The sequence below is a fragment of the Carcharhinus amblyrhynchos genome, chromosome 17 (assembly GCF_965287045.1).
Source record: "Carcharhinus amblyrhynchos chromosome 17, sCarAmb.v2.hapA, whole genome shotgun sequence".
In the NCBI taxonomy this organism is placed as follows: Eukaryota; Metazoa; Chordata; class Chondrichthyes; order Carcharhiniformes; family Carcharhinidae; genus Carcharhinus; species Carcharhinus amblyrhynchos.
Window position 1 is genome coordinate 52738906 of NC_137340.1, and position 19060 is coordinate 52757965.

The window sequence follows — 19060 nt, forward strand, 5'->3', positions numbered from 1 at the left end:
AGGAGGAAATTGCGAGGCATCTTGAAGGGAATTGCTTGATAGGGCGGACGCAACATGGTTTCATTAAAGGGAAGTCGTGTCTGACAAATTTACTGGAGTTCTATGAGGATGTGTCTAGGGCAGTGGATAGAGGAGAGCCGGTGGATGTGGTCTTTCTGGATTTTCAGAAGGCGTTTGACAAGGTACCTCACAAGAGGTTATTGCAGAAGGTCAGGGGACATGGAGTTGGGGGTAGGGTGTTAGCGTGGATAGAGGATTGGTTGTCAAATAGGAGGCAGAGAGTGGGGGTCAATGGGTGCTATTCGGATTGGCGGTTGGTGACTAGTGGGGTGCCCCAGGGGTCGGTGCTGGGGCCTCAGCTATTTACCATTTATATAGATGATCTGGAGGAGGGAACCGAGTGCAGGGTGTCGAAATTTGCTGATGACACCAAGATTGGGGGAAAGGCAAATTGTGCGGAGGGTGTGGAGAGTCTGCAGGAGGATCTAGATAGGCTGGGCGAATGGGCCAGGAAATGGCAAATGGAATTTAATGTTGGCAAGTGTGAGGTGGTCCACTTTGGTAGGAAGAATGGTAGGAAGGACTATTACTTACGTGGCGAAAAACTGCAGCAGGCGACGGTGCAGAGGGACCTCGGGGTCCTTGTGCATGAGTCGCAAAAACCCAGCTTGCAGGTGCAGCAGGTGGTCAGGAAGGCAAATGGGATGCTGGCCTTCATAGCGAGGGGGATTGAATATAAAAGTAGGGAGGTCTTGCTGCAGCTGTATAGGGCATTGGTGAGGCCGCAGCTGGAGTACTGTGTGCAGTTTTGGGCGCCGCACCTGCGCAAGGATATTTTGGCCCTGGAGGGAGTGCAGAGGAGGTTTACTAGGCTGATACCAGAGTTGAGGGGATTGAGCTATGAGGAGAGGCTGAATAAACTAGGCTTGTACTCGTTAGAGTTTAGAAGAATGAGGGGAGATCTCATTGAGACGTATAAGATGATGAATGGGATGGATAGGATAGAGGTGGAGAGACTCTTCCCGCTCAGAAAGGACAGTAGGACTAGGGGGCACAGCCTCAAGATAAAGGGGAGGCGGTTTAGAACGGAGTTGAGGAGGAACTTCTTCACTCAAAGGGTGGTGAATCTCTGGAATTCTCTGCCCGTTGAAGTGGTGGAGGCTGCCTCGCTAAATATTTTTAAGAAGCGGGTTGATGGGTTCTTGATAAGAGAGGGGATTAAGGGTTATGGGGAGAGGGCGGGAAAGTGGAACTGAGCTACGACAGATCAGCCATGATCTTATTGAATGGCGGGGCAGGCTCGAAGGGCTAGATGGCCTACTCCTGCTCCTATTTCTTATTATCTTATACATCCCTGATTTGTGCCTTGCAGATGGATAGGCTTTGGGGAGTCAGGAGGTGAGTTACTTGCCACAGTATTCCAGGCCTCTGACCTGTTCTTGTAGCCACTGTGTTTATCTGGTGAATCCAGTTGAGGTCCTGGTCAATGGTAACCCCAAGGATGTTGACAATGGGGGATTCAGTGATGGTTACGCCACTGAATGTCAAGGGGCGGTGGTTAGAGTGTCTCTTATTGGTGATGGTCATTGCCTGGCATTTGTGTGGCACGAATGTTACATGCCACTTGTCAGCACAAGCCTGGATACTGTCCAGATCTTGTTACATTTAAACATGGACTGCTTCAGTATCTGAGGAGTTGTGAATGATGCTGAACATTGTGCAATCATTGGCAAACATCTCCATTTCTGACCTTATGATGGAAGGAAGATCATTGATGAAGCAGCTGATTGTTGGGCCTAGGACACTACCCTGATGTCCTGGAGCTGAGATGACTGGCCCTCCACAACTACAACCACCTTCCTAAGTACCATGTATGACTCCAACCAGTGGAGAGTTTGCCCCCTGATACCCATTGATTTCAATTTCGTTAGGGCTCCTTGATGCCACAATCGATCAAATGTGGCCTTGATGTCAAGAGCTGTCACTCTCACCTCACTCATTATTCCGTAAGTTTCAAAGAAATTCCCCCTTCATCCTTCTAAACTCCATCGAGTACAGACCCAGTGTCCTCAGATGTTCCTCATACATCAAGCCTTTCATTCCATTGAATCTTTTACACTAGGACATGAACTTGAATCCCAGATTGATGCCTGCAAGGGTTCATTAGAATATGATGTCTTTATAAGTAAAATAAATGTATAATAAAGGAAAATTTCAGCTAAAATCATCATTGGATGCCAGCCATAGGTAGCACTCGCAACTACGCCAAAAATTTGTGGGTTCAAGTCCCATTCCAGAAACTTCACCACATGTTCCAGTTTGACCTGAGGGAGAGCTACAATGTCTGCACAATGGGCAGCATGGTGGCACAGTGGTTAGCACTGCTGCCTCAGAGCGCCAGGGAACAAGCTCCTGTCTGTATCAACGGGGATCACCAACAACCGGTCCTGGTCTCCCCATGCCAACACTATAGTTAAGAAAGCCCACCAATGCCTCTACTCTCTCAGAAGACTAAGGAAATTTTATGTTAGCTATGACTCTCACCAACTTATACAGATGCACCATAGAAAGCATTCCTTATGGTTATATCACAGCTTGGTATGGCTGTTGCTCTGCCCAAGATCGCAATAAACTACAAAAGGTAGTTTTGAATGTAGCCCAATCCATCACGCAAACCAATCTCCTATCTATTTACTCACTCTATACTTTCTGCTGCCCTGGCAAAGCAATCAGCATAATTAAGGACCCCACACATTCTCTGTTCCACCTTCTTCTGTCAGGAAAAAGATACAAAAGTCTGAGGTCACGTACCAACCAACTCAAGAATAGCTTCTTCCCTGATGCAGTCAGACTGTTGAATGGACTTACTTTGCATTAAGTTGATCTTACTCTACACCCTAGCTACGACTGTAACACTACATTCTGCACTCTATTTCCTTCTCCATGAACAGTATGTTTTGTCTATATAGCATGCAAGAAACAATATTTTTCATCGTACGTTAATACATGTGACAATAATAAACCAAAACCTGGGTTCAATTCCCAGCTTGGGTCACAGTCTGTGTGGAGTTTGCACATTCTCCCCGTGACTGTGTAGGTTTCCTCCATTTCCTCCCACAATCTGAAAGAAGTGCTGGTTAGGTGCATTGATCTGAACAGGCGCAGGATTGTGGTGACTAGGGGAATTTCTCAAGAACTTCATTGCAGTGTTAATGTCACCCTTACTTATGATTAATAAATAAGCTTCACTTTTTCACTGTCAGAGGTGGTGCTGTCTTTGGGGTGGGGTGTTAAATTGAGCCCCAACTTCCCTCTTATATGGGTGTAAAGTTGCCTCTGCCACTATTCAAGCAGCAGAGGAGTTATCCCAAGTAACCTGGCCAATATTTATCCAACAACAATGTGTATTTATACAGTAAAAAATAAAATATCTCAAGGTGCTTCACAAGAATGTTATCAAACAGAGTTGGACACCAAGCAATATAGGGAGATACTAAAGCTGAGGACAAAACAAATCTTGGTCAAAGGTACCATATTATAGAATCCCTACAGTGAAGAAGGCCATCCAGCCGATCACACCCTGCATTTACCATGGCCAACCTACCTAACTTGCACATCTTTGGACACTAAGAGCCAATCCATCTAGCCTATACATCTTTGGACATTAAGGGGCAATTTAGCATGGCCAATCCATCTAATTTGCACATCTTGGAACACGAAGGGGCAACTTAGCATGGCCAATCCACATAACCTGCACACCTTTGGACACTTAGGTGGACTGGCTGTGCTAAATTGCTCCTAACTTGTGCATCTTTAGTAGGATTTAAGGAGTGCCCTAAGGGCAGAAAGAGGCATGTCAAGGTGGAGAGATGAAGGGAGAGAATTTTGTTGCTTAGAACCTAGACAGTTGAGGGTGGACTTAGGTGAATTGAGGGATGCTCAAGAGGCCAGAATTGGCAGAGAGTAGAGATCCCAGAAGGGTTGTCGGGCTGGAGGAAGATAGGGAGGGATGACTCCCAAAATCACAAAACTGTCATTCCTCAAAAAACCTGGTGTTGTCAGACTTTTTACTGTGATTCCTCAAACAACCCATTACCACATTACTGCCTGTGGCAAGTTGCTGTGTGCAAATTACAATCCCAATTTGTGGATGCTCTGAGATTGGGGAAGGCGCTACATAAATTCATGTCCTTCCTTGCACAGAGAATTGCATTTACTCAGACAATTTTTTAAGCAAAGATTCTGTTCAAAGTCACTCAGATATCAAAGGTTCCATAATTCTCACTTTATGAGGATCTGAATCTTCTGGTGATGTTTTGCCACCAGCAATCTCCAAATCTCTCCCCAGATGTCGTCCTGCCAGACTAGCCCTGGATGGACAGAATAGTTTCCAACGCTAACCATTCAGCAGGCACTGCGCCTGCGCACTGAGATGGCGCCTTCTAGCGTCACTCAAAGGCTGACCAATCGGCAGCCTCGCAGGAGAACCCCGCACCCGATTGCAGGAGGCAGGGGACCGGGCGCCGCTGATTGGAGAAGGCGGTCAGGCCCTCATTGGAGGATCCGGGGAGCCAGCTGCTGATTGGCGAAGCTGGGCAGTCAGGCGTCGCTGATTGGACAAGAGGGGGGCTAGGCGCTGATTGGAGGAGCCGGAGAGACAGCCGCCGCTGATTGGGGGGGGTTCAAGCGCTGATTGGAGGAGCCGGGGAGCCAGGCGCTGATTGGAGGAGCTGGGCAGTCAGGCGCTGCTGATCGGGCGGCTCGAGCGGAGTTGGTTTATTTTCAAATCCGGGAAGTGGGAGAGGGTGCTGAGGGGGAGGGGCGCCGGGATCCTGAGGACCAGAGGGGGAGGGGCGCCGGGGGCCCTGAGGACCAGAGGGGGAGGGGCGCCGGGGGCCCTGAGGACCAGAGGGGGAGGGGCGTCGGGGAACTGAAGTCCAGAGGGGGAGGGGCATCGGTGTCCTGAGGACCAGAGGGGGAGGGGCGCCGGGGGTCCTGAGGACCAGAGGGGGAGGGGCGTCGGTGTCCTGAGGACCAGAGGGGGAGGGGCATCGGTGTCCTGAGGACCAGAGGGGAAGGGGCGTCGGGTCCTGAGGACCAGAGGGGGAGGGGCACGGGGGTCCTGAGCACCAAAGGGGTGGGGGGTGGGGGCGCGCCGGGGTCCTGAGGGGGAGGGGCTTTGGGGACCTGAGCACCAGAGGGGGAGGGGCACTGGGGTTGTGAGTACCAGAGGGGGAGGGGCACTGGGGTGCTGAGGTCTAGAGAGGGAGGGGCATTGGGGTGCTGACCCCTGCAGGGGGCCACAGGGGAGTTGAGCCCCAGGGGGAGTAGTTGGGGTTGTTTGTGGTGGGGGTTGCTGCAGTGGGTAATGGTTGGGTTTGGGGCAGGGGAGTCCTGGTTGGATTGAATTGAGGGGTACTGGGAGCTGGGGAGATGAAGTGCCTCCTCATTGCCAGTGAGAGTGCCCAGGTCCTCTTCTACTGGACCGACCAGGAATTTGAGGCCAGCCTGAAGCAGCGATTCGACAACTTGGTGGAACAGCACAGAGAGGTATGGAGAGCACAGAGTGATTTGGCTGCTGAATCTTAGCATGGACTGTAGTTATACTGTCCTCACACCAGTGGCCATTCTTTGAGTGAGCCATTTTGATTTTGATTTATTATTATCACATGTGTTAACATACAGTGTAAAGTATTGTTTCTTGTGCGCTATACAGACAAAACATACCGTTCATGGAGAAGGAAACAAGAGAGTGCAAAATGTAATGTTATAGTCATAGCTATTGGAGCTTAGAAGAGTGAGAGGGGATCTCATAGAAACTTATAAAATTCTAACAGATAGATGGTGGGGTAGTCCAGAACAAGGGGTTTGAGGATGAGGGATAAATCTTTTAGAACTGAGGTGAGGAGAAATTTCTTCACCCAGTCGGTGGTGAATGTGTGGAATTCACTACTACAGAAAGTGTTTGAGGCCAAAACATTGTGTGATTTCAAGAAGAAAGTAGATATAGCTCTTGGGGCTAAAAGGATCAAGGGATATGGGGGGAATCAGGATATTGAATTTGATGATCAGTCATGATCAAAATGAATGGTGGAGCAGGCTCGAAGGGCCGAATGGCCTACTCCTGCTTCTACTTTCTACTTTTCTATACTGATGATGGATTTGACCCCATTGCTGATGCGCAGTGGAAAACCTATGCTTGCCTGACCCACCTCTATAATGGGAGAGAACTGTCACCCCCACTGCCCTCAGCTTGACTGACAGATTTTTGGACAGTAAAGGTTACAAAATGTGCTGATGGATTTTAAAATCAGCCAAGGTCTAACTGAGTTGGGAAACAGCTTTAGGGATGAATTATTTCCTTCTGAACTTGTATTCCTCTGGTACTGCTATGTTAGTCTAAACTATTCCTTCATCAGTGTTGCATGTGGTAACATTCCTTCAGTAGCAGGGCTTGGTTGACAATGAAACTAATTAACTTCCCTTGCTGAAATCAGCAAATTCAGCAAAAGGATTGCCACTGTCTGTCTGACTGAGTTTCACACAGCACAGTGACTTTCACGGCTTCATCTTTGCTCCAGAAATTACCTGTTGCTGTTTCTCCACGATAGATTGTTAGGGGAGATTTGTGGGATGATTGTCCCAACCTGTAGTTTTTTCTTTGTATGGGGACTTCCTGGGAATGAGATCACTAAGACACTACCTTGCATGGATTAACAGCAAGATCCTGCAAAATGTGGACTATTTTCTGTGGCTGGGAACTTCCTCTTGAGGCAGGTCAATCGAGAGAGTATTTGAGAACCTGGATTTCAAATCTGAGACTAAGGTCGTGGTTTACTGGGTAGCAGTGATCCTTGCCACTCCTATATGTTTTAGAGACTAGGACATCCTACAGCAGGCATATCAAAGCTCTGGACATGTAGCATCATCTCAAACAATGACAAGACAGAGTAGAGGGAAGAGGTAGAAGTGACATAGTGCAACAACAGTGATCTCTCTCCCCCCCAATGTAAGTAAAACAAAGGAGATAGTCACCGACTTCAGGAAGTGTAGTGGAGGACATGCCCCTGTCTACATCAATGATGATGAAGTGGAAATGGTCCAGTTTCTCGGTGTCCTGATCACCTGCCCTGGTCCCTCCATGCTGATGGTATAGTTAAGAAAGTCCACCGACACCTCTACTTTCTCAGGAGGCTAAGGAAATTTGGCATGTCTGGTACAACTCCTGTCAATTTTTACAGATGCACCATAGAAAGCATCCTTTGTGGATGTGTCATAGCCTGGTATGGCTCCTGGTCTGACCAAAATCGTAAGAAATGACAAAGGGCTGTGAATGTAACCCAGTCCATCATGCAAACCAGCTTCCCATCGATTGACTCCGTCTACACTTCCATCTGCCTCAGAAAAACAGCCAGCATAATCAAGGACCCCACGCATCCTGGACATTCTCTCTTCCACCTTCTTCCGTTGAAAGAAAGATACAAAAGTCTGAGGTCACGTACCAACCTACTCAAGAACAGCATCTTCCCTGCTGCCATCAGACTTTTGAATGGACCTACCATATATTAAATTGATCTTTCTCCACACCCTATCTATGACTGTAACGCTACATTCTGCACCATCTCCTTTCCTTCTCTCCATGTACTCTATGAATGGCATATTTTGACTGTACAGATCGCGAGAAACAATACTTTTCACTGCATCCCAATACATGTGACAATAAATCAAATCAAAATCAGCAATGCCTATTCTGGTAAAACATACCATTCATAGAGAGAGAAAGAAAGGAGAGAATGTAGAATGTAGTGTTACAATCACAGCTAGGGTGTAGAGAAAGATTAACTTAATGCAAGGTAGGTCCATTCAAAGGTCTGACAGCAGCAGGGAAGGTGCTGTTCTTGAGTTGGTTGGTATGTGACCTCAGACTTTTATATCTTATTCCCGAAGGAAGAAGGTGGAAGAGAGAATGTCCAGGGTGTATGAGGTCCTTAATTATGCTGACTACTTTGCCCGGACAACAGGAAGTGTAGACAAAGTCAGTGGATGGGAGGCTGGTTTGCGTGATGGATTAGGCTATATTCACAACCTTTTGTAGTTCCTTGCGGTCTTGGGCAGAGCAGGAGCCATATCAAGCTGTGATACAATCAGAAAGAATGCTTTCTATGGTGCATCTGTAAATGTTGCGCAACCAATGAATTGTTTTTGAAGTGTAGTTGCTGTTCAGTAGGAAAATAATTTTTCTATTCATTCCTGGGATATGGATGTCACCTGCAAGGCCAGAATTTATTGCCAATCCGTAATTGCCCTTGCAAAGGTGATGCTGCAGGTCCAGTAGGTATACCCACAGTGCTGTTGGGAGGGAATTCCAGGATTTCACACCCAGTGACAGTGAATGAACAGTGCTATGGTTCCAGGTCAGGCTGGTGAATGACTTGGAGGGGAGCTTGCAGATGGTGGTATTCTCTTGCATTTGCTTGTTCTCCAAAGTGATAGAGGTCACGATTTGGGAGATGCAGTTGAAGGAGGCTTGGCAAGTCCAACTGTGCAAGGTAGCTTAAGTCTCACAAGCTAAGATAAATGTTAATCAAGTCACACACCATCCTTATGTTGGCCAGTGTCACTGTTGCTGGATCAATATCTGGGAGTTCCTTGAATAGTACTATGGGACCAAGCAAGAGCAGCACGGTGGCACAATGGTTAGCACTGTTGCCTTCCAGCACCAGGGACCCAGGTTCAATTCTGGTCTCGGGTGACTGTCTGTGTGGAGTTTGCACGTTCTCCATGTGTCTGCATGGGTTTCCTCTGGGTGCTCTGGTTTCCTCCCATGGTCCAAAGATGGGCAAGTTAGGTGGATTGACCATGCAAAATATGTCAGGGGGATTAGCAGGGTAAATATATGGGCTTATGGAGATAGGGTCTGAGTGAGATTGTTGTAGGCTGATGGACTGAATGGCCCCCTTCTTCACTGTAGGATTCTATGATTCTACTTACCTTTGTGAAGAGTTGGACCTTTTTCTGGCTGGGGTAGAGATTGTATAAAACACAGTTATGGTATGATAATCAGGGCCACAATGTTCTCCTGTACTAGTTCTGATTGTCTAACAATGGAATTTCCAACATGATCCCCACATTTGGCACAGCTTTTTAATCTGGTTTTTCACCTCTCCGGCAATGACTTTGCTTTTGAGTAGGGTGAACAGAAGGTAATACGTGTGTGGGACTGGCTGGATAGGGATATTTTCCTGTCTGTCATTGTATGTGTTTTTTTCAGCTATCTGAACAGGTAGATGTGGCTTCAGTTTAATCATTCCCTAAACATGGGTTGTGTGGCTTTGATCCCACAGTCTTCTGACTCTTTACCTGGACATAAATAGAGCAACATATTAAATTGGACATGAAGCTGTAAAGGAGCTAACTTGGATACAAAGGGAATTAAGGGGGAGAGGGTGGGAATGTGGGGATATAAAATTAAATAGTGGAGCAGACTCGCAGGGCTGAATGGTCCATCCTGCTCCTGTTTCTTTTGTTATAATATGAATGAACTGTCCCTTATGTTCATAGACATCCCCAGCCTTTGAGGACAGCATAAACACACTGTTTGCACCGCTTCTCATTTCCTGCATTACCCTCAACGAGAAGATTTCTGACACCTACACCTCCGTTGTCAGTGAGAATAACTACCTGTTCATAGTGCACCAGGTAGGCAGTTCAAAGCTGTGTGTGGTTATTTATCTGGCTTGACTTGTATGCCATGGGTTCAAGTGCTTTTTTTGTCAAAACTTTCAAAACACTTGCTGCATGTACATTGTCTCTGCTGTTCAATATCTTCATTTTTCGTATTTTCCCCACCATATTCTCAGAACTCTGCCTGTATGACATGAGAGCAACATGGGGCGACATGGTGGCACAGTGGTTAGCATTGCTGCCTCAGAGCGCCAGGGACCAGGGTTCGATTCCCGGTTTGGGTCGCTGTCTGTGTGGAGTTTGCACATTCTCCCCAAGTCTGCGCTGGTTTCCTCCGCATGCTCTGGTTTCACGCGCGCACCCCCCCCCCCACACACACACACACACACACAATCCAAAGATGCGTGGGTTAGGTGGATTGGCCAGTCTAAGTTGTCACTTAGTGTCAGAGTGACTAGTTTGGGTAAATGTATGGAGTTATGGGGAAAGAACCTGGGTGGGATTGTGGTTGGAACAGATTTGATGGGCCGAATGGCCTCCTTTTGCACTGTAGGATTCTATGATAGCACATTTATCTACTTCAGAATATTTGACAATGGGTTGATCAGTGAGCTGTTTCTAGGCCTTCCCATTACTGAATACTCCCACCTCTGTGCAGCTGTGTTTGGGAACTCAGCAGCTTGAAGGGGAGGTGGCCGGGGTACCTAGGAAGCAATGATTCATTAGATTCACTGCACTGCTGCTTGGCGTGAGAAAGATGTGGAAAAATTAGGAATTAGGAGGGAGGGGATTTCAGGATGATTTGACGAGATGTTTAATCCTTGGATTTATTTCCTATACTTTCTATTGTGTTCTGGTCTGCAAACTCCCTCTAACTCTTCCAACTGATGTACTCTGGGAGCCTTCAATTCCCTTTCACCACATCACTGTACCATTAGCTCTCTGTCTCTCCAGAAATCCACCAAAGATGTGATTGCACAAGAGGGGGTACAGAGGGGGTTCACCAAGATGTTGCATGGGATGGAGCGTTTGAGCTGCAAGGAGAGACTGGTTCAGCTTGGATTGTTTTCTTTAGAGCAGAGAAGGGTGAGGGGGGATCTGATTGAAATGTATAAGATTACAAGGGGTATGGACAGGGTGAGTAGGGAAGCAGCTGTTCCCCTTTGTTGAGGGGTCAGTCATGAGGGGGCATAGTTTTAGGGTAAGATGCAGAAGATTGACAGGGGATTTGAGGGAAAAAAAGTCACTCGAGATGGTATTGGGAATTTGGAGTGCACTGTCTGGGAAGATAGTGGAGGATGGAAACCTTACAACCTTTAAAAAGTATTTGGATGAGCACTTGAAACATGATAACATTCAAGGATATAGGTCATGTGTAGGAAAATGGGATTAGTGCAACTTTAGTGGGAGTTATTGTTGGTGCAGACTCGATGGGCCTTTTCTGCATTGTATGACTCTGACTCTTTCCTTTCCCTACCCCAGTTCCACTTTAGCTTTCCCCAGTATCTAAGATTTTTGCTCATTTGTGGGATGTTGGCATTACAGGCTAGGCCAATAGTTACTGCCCCTTCCCTAACTGCCCATGATAGGGTGTTGGTGAGCTGCCTTCTTGAACTGCTGCAGTCCATGTAGTGCAGATACACCCACAGTGCTGTTAGGGAGGGAGTTGTAGGATGTTGATCCAAGTCAGGATGGTGAGTGACTTGGAGGGGAATCTCCAGGTGGTGCTGTTTCCTGACTGTACTCTGCCTTCCCCCAAGCCTCCATTATCCTTCTTGCCCCCAGTTGTGCTTCATTTTCCCTCTTGCTGTCTGGTAACCCTCTCCCACCTTCTGCACCTCATGACACTGCACTGTTCTCTGTCACCTTACTCTACCTCAAACAGCTCCATGGCTCTGTTCAAATTATCGTTTGCCTTCTAACCCCACTTGACCTGAACTTGGTTGTGATGCCTGATTGTATGATGTGTTTGGGGCTCAAAATGTAGCCGCTTCCTGACGGTAAAATTGTGATGTTATTGATTCCACTGCCAATTGTCAGAGTTGTTCCCAGATGAATTGTTAATTTTCACAGATTCGGGGAGATGAGAGTGAACTTGCTTCACTGACCTGAGTTTGACTGTTTGTGATTTCTTCAGTTTGGGGAGTGTACATATGTTGCAGTGAATGGAGACGGTTCCGAGAATGAAGATGACCTGAGACGGAAGATCTTTGTATTGAAGAAGATTATTGATGTGTGTTTTGGCCTGGTAACGCTGGATACCAACATCCTCAAGAAAAAGTATGTGATATTCCTTTGTTTCAGGTTTTCTGATACAATTTTCTCCCCATCTCTTGACAGACATTTCCTTTGTTGTGATGAATTGTGAGTCCAGGTGGAGAGTTTTAGCAGGCTGTTTAATCATGGGGACACAGTAAGCTTCAGTCACTTCCAACAAGGGAAGTGGATAAGCATTGGGATTAGAAGCTTGGTTAGCTTATCTTCTACCCAAAATACAGGGAGATCAAAAGAACAGGAGTCAATCATTTAACCCCCTCCTGCCTGGTCTGTCATTCAGTGGTGTGTTGGCTGGCTAGGTCCAATGTGAAACTCCTCTCTGTGTTCAATTAAGTTTACACACAGTGTGAGCATTCGGTATTTCCTAGTCTCGATGTCTGAGTAACTGAATGTCTTAACCAGCTTGCAGAGAACATGTTTCCATTTATGGGGGAATTAGAGGTCATAATATAAACTTGTCACCGACAAATCCAATAGAGAATTCAGAAAGTGGTGTGAATGTGAAATTAGCTACCAAACAGTAGTTGTGGTCCACAGAGTAACTAATTTTAAGGGGAAGTTGGATAAACGCATGATGGAGGAAGAAATAGAAGGATATACTGACAGGTGGGTCAAAGTAAGGTTAGAGGTGGTTTGAATGGAGCATAAAGCCCAGCCTGGACTTTGTGGGATGAATGGCCTGTTTCTGTGCTGTAGCCTCAGTGTAACTTTGTATCTTTACAATGTGTAAACCATCAGGCAAATGACTTGAGATTCATAACGAAATTTAAAATCAGAGTTGCGGTTAGAATTAAGAGTTCCAAAAGCAGGAAGTTGACAAGCTCATGTTTGCATGCTAACATAGACCTTTGCTCCTTGAGCAGTTCCATTACAGGGACATAGGGGCAGAAGTAGGCAAATTCAGCCCTTCGAACCTGCCCCGCCACTCAATTAAATCATGGCTGATCTCTCCCTGGTCCCAAATCCACCTCCCTACCTGTTCCCCATATCCCTTTAACCCATTTTAAAAATCAGAAATATATCTATCTCTTTCTTGAAATCATTCAACCATTCAGACTCCAGTGCGCTTTGGGACAGTGAGTTCCACAAATTCACCACCCTCTGTGAGACGTAGTTCCTCCTCATTTCGGTTTTAAATCTACTGCCTTTCGTAGAAAATAGGTGCAGGAGCAGGCCATTCGGCCCTTTGAGCCTGCACCACCATTTAATATGATCATGCACTCTCAGCTTATACCTGTGGCCCACAAGGGGAAACATTTGGTCTACATTTACGTTATCAGTTCCCTTTAGTATTTTATGCACCTTGATAAGATCCCCTTTCATTCTTCTGAGCTCCAGCAAGTACAAGCCCAAACTGTTTAATATCTCCTCATACGTCAACCCTTTCATCCCTGGAATCAACCTGGTGCACCTCCTCTGAACTGCTTCCAATGTTGCCACATCCTTCCTGAGTAAGGTTCAGTTTGTCTCCCAGTATTCAATAGACTGGCATTTGGGAAAAAAAGGTATTTTGGGGTGAATCATTGGAGGGAATCTTTGATGCATGGGAACCATACACCAGAAAGAATAGACGCTTTCTGCAGAACAAAGAACAGTACAGCACGGGAACAGGCCCTTCAGCCCATCAAGCCTGTGCCGACACATGCTGCTGTAATGTCTTCTTGCCTCTATGTGATCCATTTCCCTCTATTCCCTGTCTATTCATGTATCTATCCAGATGCCTCTTGAACATTGTTATAGAATCTGCTTCCACCACCACCTCAAATTAGTCTTTGCATTTCTTTTTAGCGGACAGCATCTTGCAGCCCAGTGATGTAGTTTAGCTCTGTAGCTGCATACTTGTACCATTAGATGGGGCTCGTGCTCCAGGAACTGCAGATCTTCATGTTAATGCACTATGGCATGAGATTCACCGATCGTTGTGGAAAAAGCTGGACACACAGTCAGTCAGGACCTGGCAGCAAAGTATTGTTTCTAAAGGCTGTAGCTGAAAATTGGGCCATCGTTTGCTTTCAGGCATCCATAGTGCTTTTAGTTTTTCTGGTATGCATTTATCTCTCCACTACTTGTGGAAAAAAATGTGAACAATTATCTTCTGTCTTCCACCACAAACCTTTCTTGACTCTCTTAGGCTGGTTAGGTGATCTGTTCCAGAAACACTGTCATTTGTGAACTCTCCTCACAGCTTGGATTACCTGTCTGATGATAGAGTTAACCCTTTCAGTCTTGCTCATTTTGCTTGATCCCTTCCAAGGGGGTTTGCTGTGCGTCTCTGAGTGATCTCTTAACCAAGGCTTTGTTCTCCATTCTCAGGTTGCGGCCTCAAGATACAGAGCAGCGCTGCAAAGTTTGGAAGATGTTACAAAATCTGCTAATGACATACAGCCATTTGAGGGAGGAAGACCAGAGTTTCCTGGTGGAGGTGTTGCAACATTTGCTGAAATTAGTGGTAGTTTGAAGAAGTTTTTGCAGTGGAGCATCCCTGCTGGCCTATATTGTACTGAGGAAGGCACTGCTACATAGGCTAGAGCTTTGGTTCCCAGTCTGTGTTGAATCAGCTGATACTGACTAGATACGATACTGTTAGAAAGATGGGCAAGGCCAAGCTTTGCTGGGATCCATGGTTGCAGAGAGTTTGTTCCACTCCATGTCCGAAATCCATCGAGAAATGGCCACTAAGGTGAAGCTGATTTACTGCCCATCCCCAGTTGCCCTGAGAGAGTAATGATTTCCTTAACTGCTGAGTTCTTGTGATATTGGTATTCCTGCAGTGGTGACTTGTCTGCAATGATCTGGTAGCTTGCCAGAGAAGAAAGAGATGTGCATCTTCTAACCCCTTTCACCATCTCAGGATTTCCTGAAACATTCTGAAGTGTATCACTGTTGTAGTGTAGGACCGACTACACACAAACATACATGCACACACGCACATACATGTGCACACATATATACATACAAGCACCTGCCAAGTAAAATATCCTAATGCCTATATTTTTTAAATTGATGTTGATATTGGCTAGGACACCCAGGAGAACTCCCAGCTCTTCTTTGAAATAGTGCCATTGGTCTTCTCCATAAACCTGGAAGGGTGGCACAGTGATTAGCACTACTGCCTCACCGCACCAGGGCCCAGGTTCAATTTCTGGCTTGGGTCACTGCATGGGTTTCCTCCGAGTCTCCTCTCTCAGGGCAACTGGGGATGGGCAGTAAATCAGCTTCACCCTAGTGGCCATTTCACGATGGATTTCGGACATGGAGTGGAACAGACTCTCTGCAACCATGGGTCCCAGCTAAGCTTGGCCTTGCCCATCTTTCTAACAGTATCATCTGGTCAGCATCAGCTGATTCAACACAGACTGGGAACCAAAGCCCTAGCCTGTGTAACCATGTGTAACCGTGCCTCCAGTTTTCTCCCACAGTCCAAAATACATGCTGGTTAAGGTGCATTGGCCGTGCTAAATTCTCCCTCAGTGTAGCTGGACAGTTGCTGGAGTGTGGTGACTCAGAGATTTTCACAGTAACTTAATTGCAGTGTTGACGTAAGCTTATTTATGACACAAATAAATAAAATAATAATGTTGTCTCAACTGAAGGTGGGCATTTCCAGTGGTGCAACACTCCTTCAGGGGATGAGAGAAATTTTTCACTCATCCTTTCTGGGGCAGTATATAGTCACATTCTCATTTCCTAACCAGGAACCCTGTTGTGTATGAGATGGTAATCGGACTTGGCTATGCCCTTCTACCATCCTTCCCCCTGCTTTCATCTCTCCATGGACCCAGGAAAACACAGTAATATGGGATCCTGGATAAGCTTTGCTGAAAGTGCAGCTTCTCATATTCTTACAGAGTGCTAGTCTTTCGCAGTGAGGAGTGGGAGAACAAAGGGAGCTGTGCATTGACATTGACTCTGTATTTTTATTGCACGGTGGTTAACACTGCTGCCTCACAGCGCCAGGGACCCCTGTTTAGTTCCTGGCTTGGACCACTGTCTATGTGGAGTCTGCATGTTCTCCTCATGTCTGAGTGGGTTTTCTCCAAGTGATCCAGTTTCCTCCCACAGTTCGAAAGACATGCTGGTTAGGGTGCATTGACCCAAACAGGTGCTGGAGTGTGGCGACTAGGGGAATTTCACTAACTTCATTGCAGTATTAATGTAAGCTTTACTTATAACTAATAAATAAACATTTTTGTTAGGCTGTGGAACGTCTGATCCACCCCCAGTTGTGTGAGCAATGCATTGAGTTCCTGGACCGACAGGTGGTGCAGCAGATAAATAGCAGCATGGAACGGGCTAATGAGGAAGTGGTACACACCTTCATCCTGGTACACACCAAGCTGCTGGCATTTTTTTCAAGGTGATTTTGTGACAAATCTACATATTTTCTGGTTTTAAAATAAGAATGTTTGTCCCCACCAAAAATGTTCAGGTTTGGTGGATTGGCCAAGCTAAATTGCCCAGTAGTGTTGGGAGATTAGCAGGGTAACTACTTGGGGTTATGGGGAAAGGGACTGGGTGGAACTGTTGTCGGTGTAGGCTTGATGGGCTGAATGACCTCCTTCACTGTAGGGATTCTATGATTCAATGATAATGGCTCAGCTGTTTACTGTAATGAGTAGATGAACCATACAAAGCTGGAAAATCCCCAGTTCTGTCTCTACCCTGTTCTGATTTGACTGTTTTCTGCTGTGATGCTGGAAGGGGCCTGACCATTGGACTCATCACCCCTGGAATGCTCATCGTTACTCAGTGACCCCTGGTCAAAATGTATAGACATTAGGCAGAGTGATTAGCACTGCTGCCTCTCAATGCCAGGGATCCGGGTTCACTACCAGCCTTGGGTGACTGTGTGGAGTCTGCACATTCTCCCTGTGTCTGCGTGGGTTTTCTCCTGGTGCTCCAGTTTCCTCCTGTGGTCCAAAGATGTGTAGGTTAGCTGGATTAGCCATAATAAATTGCCCCTTAGTGTACTGGGGTGTGTAGGTTAGGGGGATTGGTGGGGTAATTATATGGAGTTACAGGGATAGGATAGAGGGGGTAGGTGGACCTGGATATGATGCTCTGATAGAGAGTTAGTGCAGACTTGATGAGCCAAATGGCCTCCACCTGCATTGTAGGGATTCTATGATCCTGTGAAATGATTGGACCCTGCCATGGTGCTCTCCAAAGATGTGAGTAACTGTCAGCTTGTACGGCAATAAATGTTGGTCTTACCAGTGGCATTCGCATGTGAGCAAAGAAAAAAGGTAATGCAAGGGAGTCACTTAAGATGCACTGATGGTCACCAACTGAACTGTGTCCCAGTCAGTGTCCTGGAGCGTGGAAGGGGAAAGAAAAAGATGAAAATATCTGGCACATTATCAAAAGATAATTATATTGTGCACTGTGAGGACCTGCTGGTGACTTCAGAAGTATCTAGTGTATACAGAACACTAGATTGTGAGATTGTACCCAACAATTTGTATCTTGAAAGATTGTGTCAATCAAAGCTTGCTCCTGTTTACTCTCTATACTCTTTTAACCTTCAGGTCTAACCCAGAAGATATTGCCTTACACTCCATTATAGAGTGAATTAGGCAGCAATCTGTTTTAAAAGAAACTAACTGAATGGGGAAGGCAGTACTGTAAAAGTTGATTTTAGAAATTGCCTTTAGATTCACTTCTGAGATGTATCAACATTTGAATAAACTTTAACCCATCCCTTTGAGACTTTAGCTGCCCCACCCTTCTCTTTTGAAGATGTAGACTCTGGAGTGTGATTCCACTGGCTTTGACACTTCACCCTCATGGTCATCCTTTATTATATATTTAAGTGATTGCATGATTGCGTTTAAGAGCCAGTCACATGATGTGATGGTGATATCGTTGGGGTGTTTCACAGGGTCCTGCCTTTAATTCCATTTTTAACTCTGTACAAGCAGCAGCTTGTTATTTTGAATCTGTGTGCAAACCACAGCTTTTCCTTTTTGTTTAGAACTCACAACCCCGAACATAGTTTATTATATCCTTCATCATGAATTCATCTGGAAATATCTCAGCCAGGTCCCTGTGATGCTCTCCCACAACCCAATAGCTCATTGGGTCCTCATCCGGACCCAATATTATAGAATATTATATTTTATTATTATTAAACTAAAAAGAGTGTAGAAAAGATTTACTAGGATGATACCGGGACTTGATGGATTGAGTTATGAGGAGAGGCTGAGTAGACTGGGACTTTTTTCTCTGGAGTGTAGAAGACTGAGGGGCAATCTTATAGAGGTCTATAAAATAATGAGGGGCATAGACAAGGTAGATATCAATATCTTTTCCTAAAGGTAGGGAAGTCTGAAACTAGAGGGCATAGGTTTAAGGTGAAAGGGGAGAGATACAAAAAGGTCCAGAGGGGCAATTTTTTCACAGACAGGGTGACGAGTGACTGGAATAAGCTGCCAGAGGTAGTAGTAGAAATGGATACAATTTTGTATTTTAAAAAACATTTAGACAGTTACATAGGTAAGATGGGTATAGAAGGATGTAGGCCAAGTAAGGGTAATTGGGACTAACTTAGTGGTTATGAAAAGAAAAGGGATGGCATGGACAAGTTGTGCTGAAGGACCTGATTAACTGCTGTAAACCTCTATGACTCTGACATGTAGAGATCCCAGTAGGCATTGGTGAATATGCTGACTGTGAGCATGAGCTGTTGTTGTTTTACTCCTGTCTTTGCCAATGTACTATCATTGCAAACCAAGTTTGAGAGTCATGATAGCCTGTATAAAGATGTGATTTAAGCACTAATGCTATTGCATTTTGTATTTCAATATACCTGCCATGATTAATGTTAAATTCAAACCAAATACTTGTCACCTTTTCACCAAATTGATTTCTATCCTGCTGACTGTCTATTCCATCCTTTTATCCCATAGTCGTAATGCCAGCTCTCTGAGACCTTCAGACTTGCTTGCACTCATTCTGATTGCTCAAGATATGTACCCAAGTGACAGCAACTTGGAATCAGTAATTGTCAAGGTAAGGCTTCAATTTGTAGTTGATGTGGTCTCTTTGTGAGTTTGATAGTAAGGTAAAAGCAGGAACTTCAATAAGCGGATTGCAGACT

At 45.8% G+C, this 19060-nt stretch overlaps 1 protein-coding gene across 2 annotated transcripts in view; it reads left to right on the top strand.

Moving 5' to 3' along the window:
- The first annotated feature begins 5341 nt into the window (after nucleotides 1–5341).
- Nucleotides 5342–19060, top strand: part of hps1 (HPS1 biogenesis of lysosomal organelles complex 3 subunit 1) — a 36845-nt gene continuing 23126 nt past the window's right edge. Inside the window, exons 1-6 of one of the 2 annotated variants that reach the window (XM_080205958.1) lie at nucleotides 5342–5550; nucleotides 9562–9699; nucleotides 11822–11964; nucleotides 14275–14383; nucleotides 16158–16318; nucleotides 18870–18972. In XM_080205958.1, the coding sequence (XP_080062084.1) occupies nucleotides 5434–5550; nucleotides 9562–9699; nucleotides 11822–11964; nucleotides 14275–14383; nucleotides 16158–16318; nucleotides 18870–18972 (771 nt within the window). In that variant the 5' untranslated portion in view covers nucleotides 5342–5433. The remainder of the gene's footprint in view (nucleotides 5551–9561; nucleotides 9700–11821; nucleotides 11965–14274; nucleotides 14384–16157; nucleotides 16319–18869; nucleotides 18973–19060) is intronic. The other variant, XM_080205959.1, reaches the window with a different exon arrangement.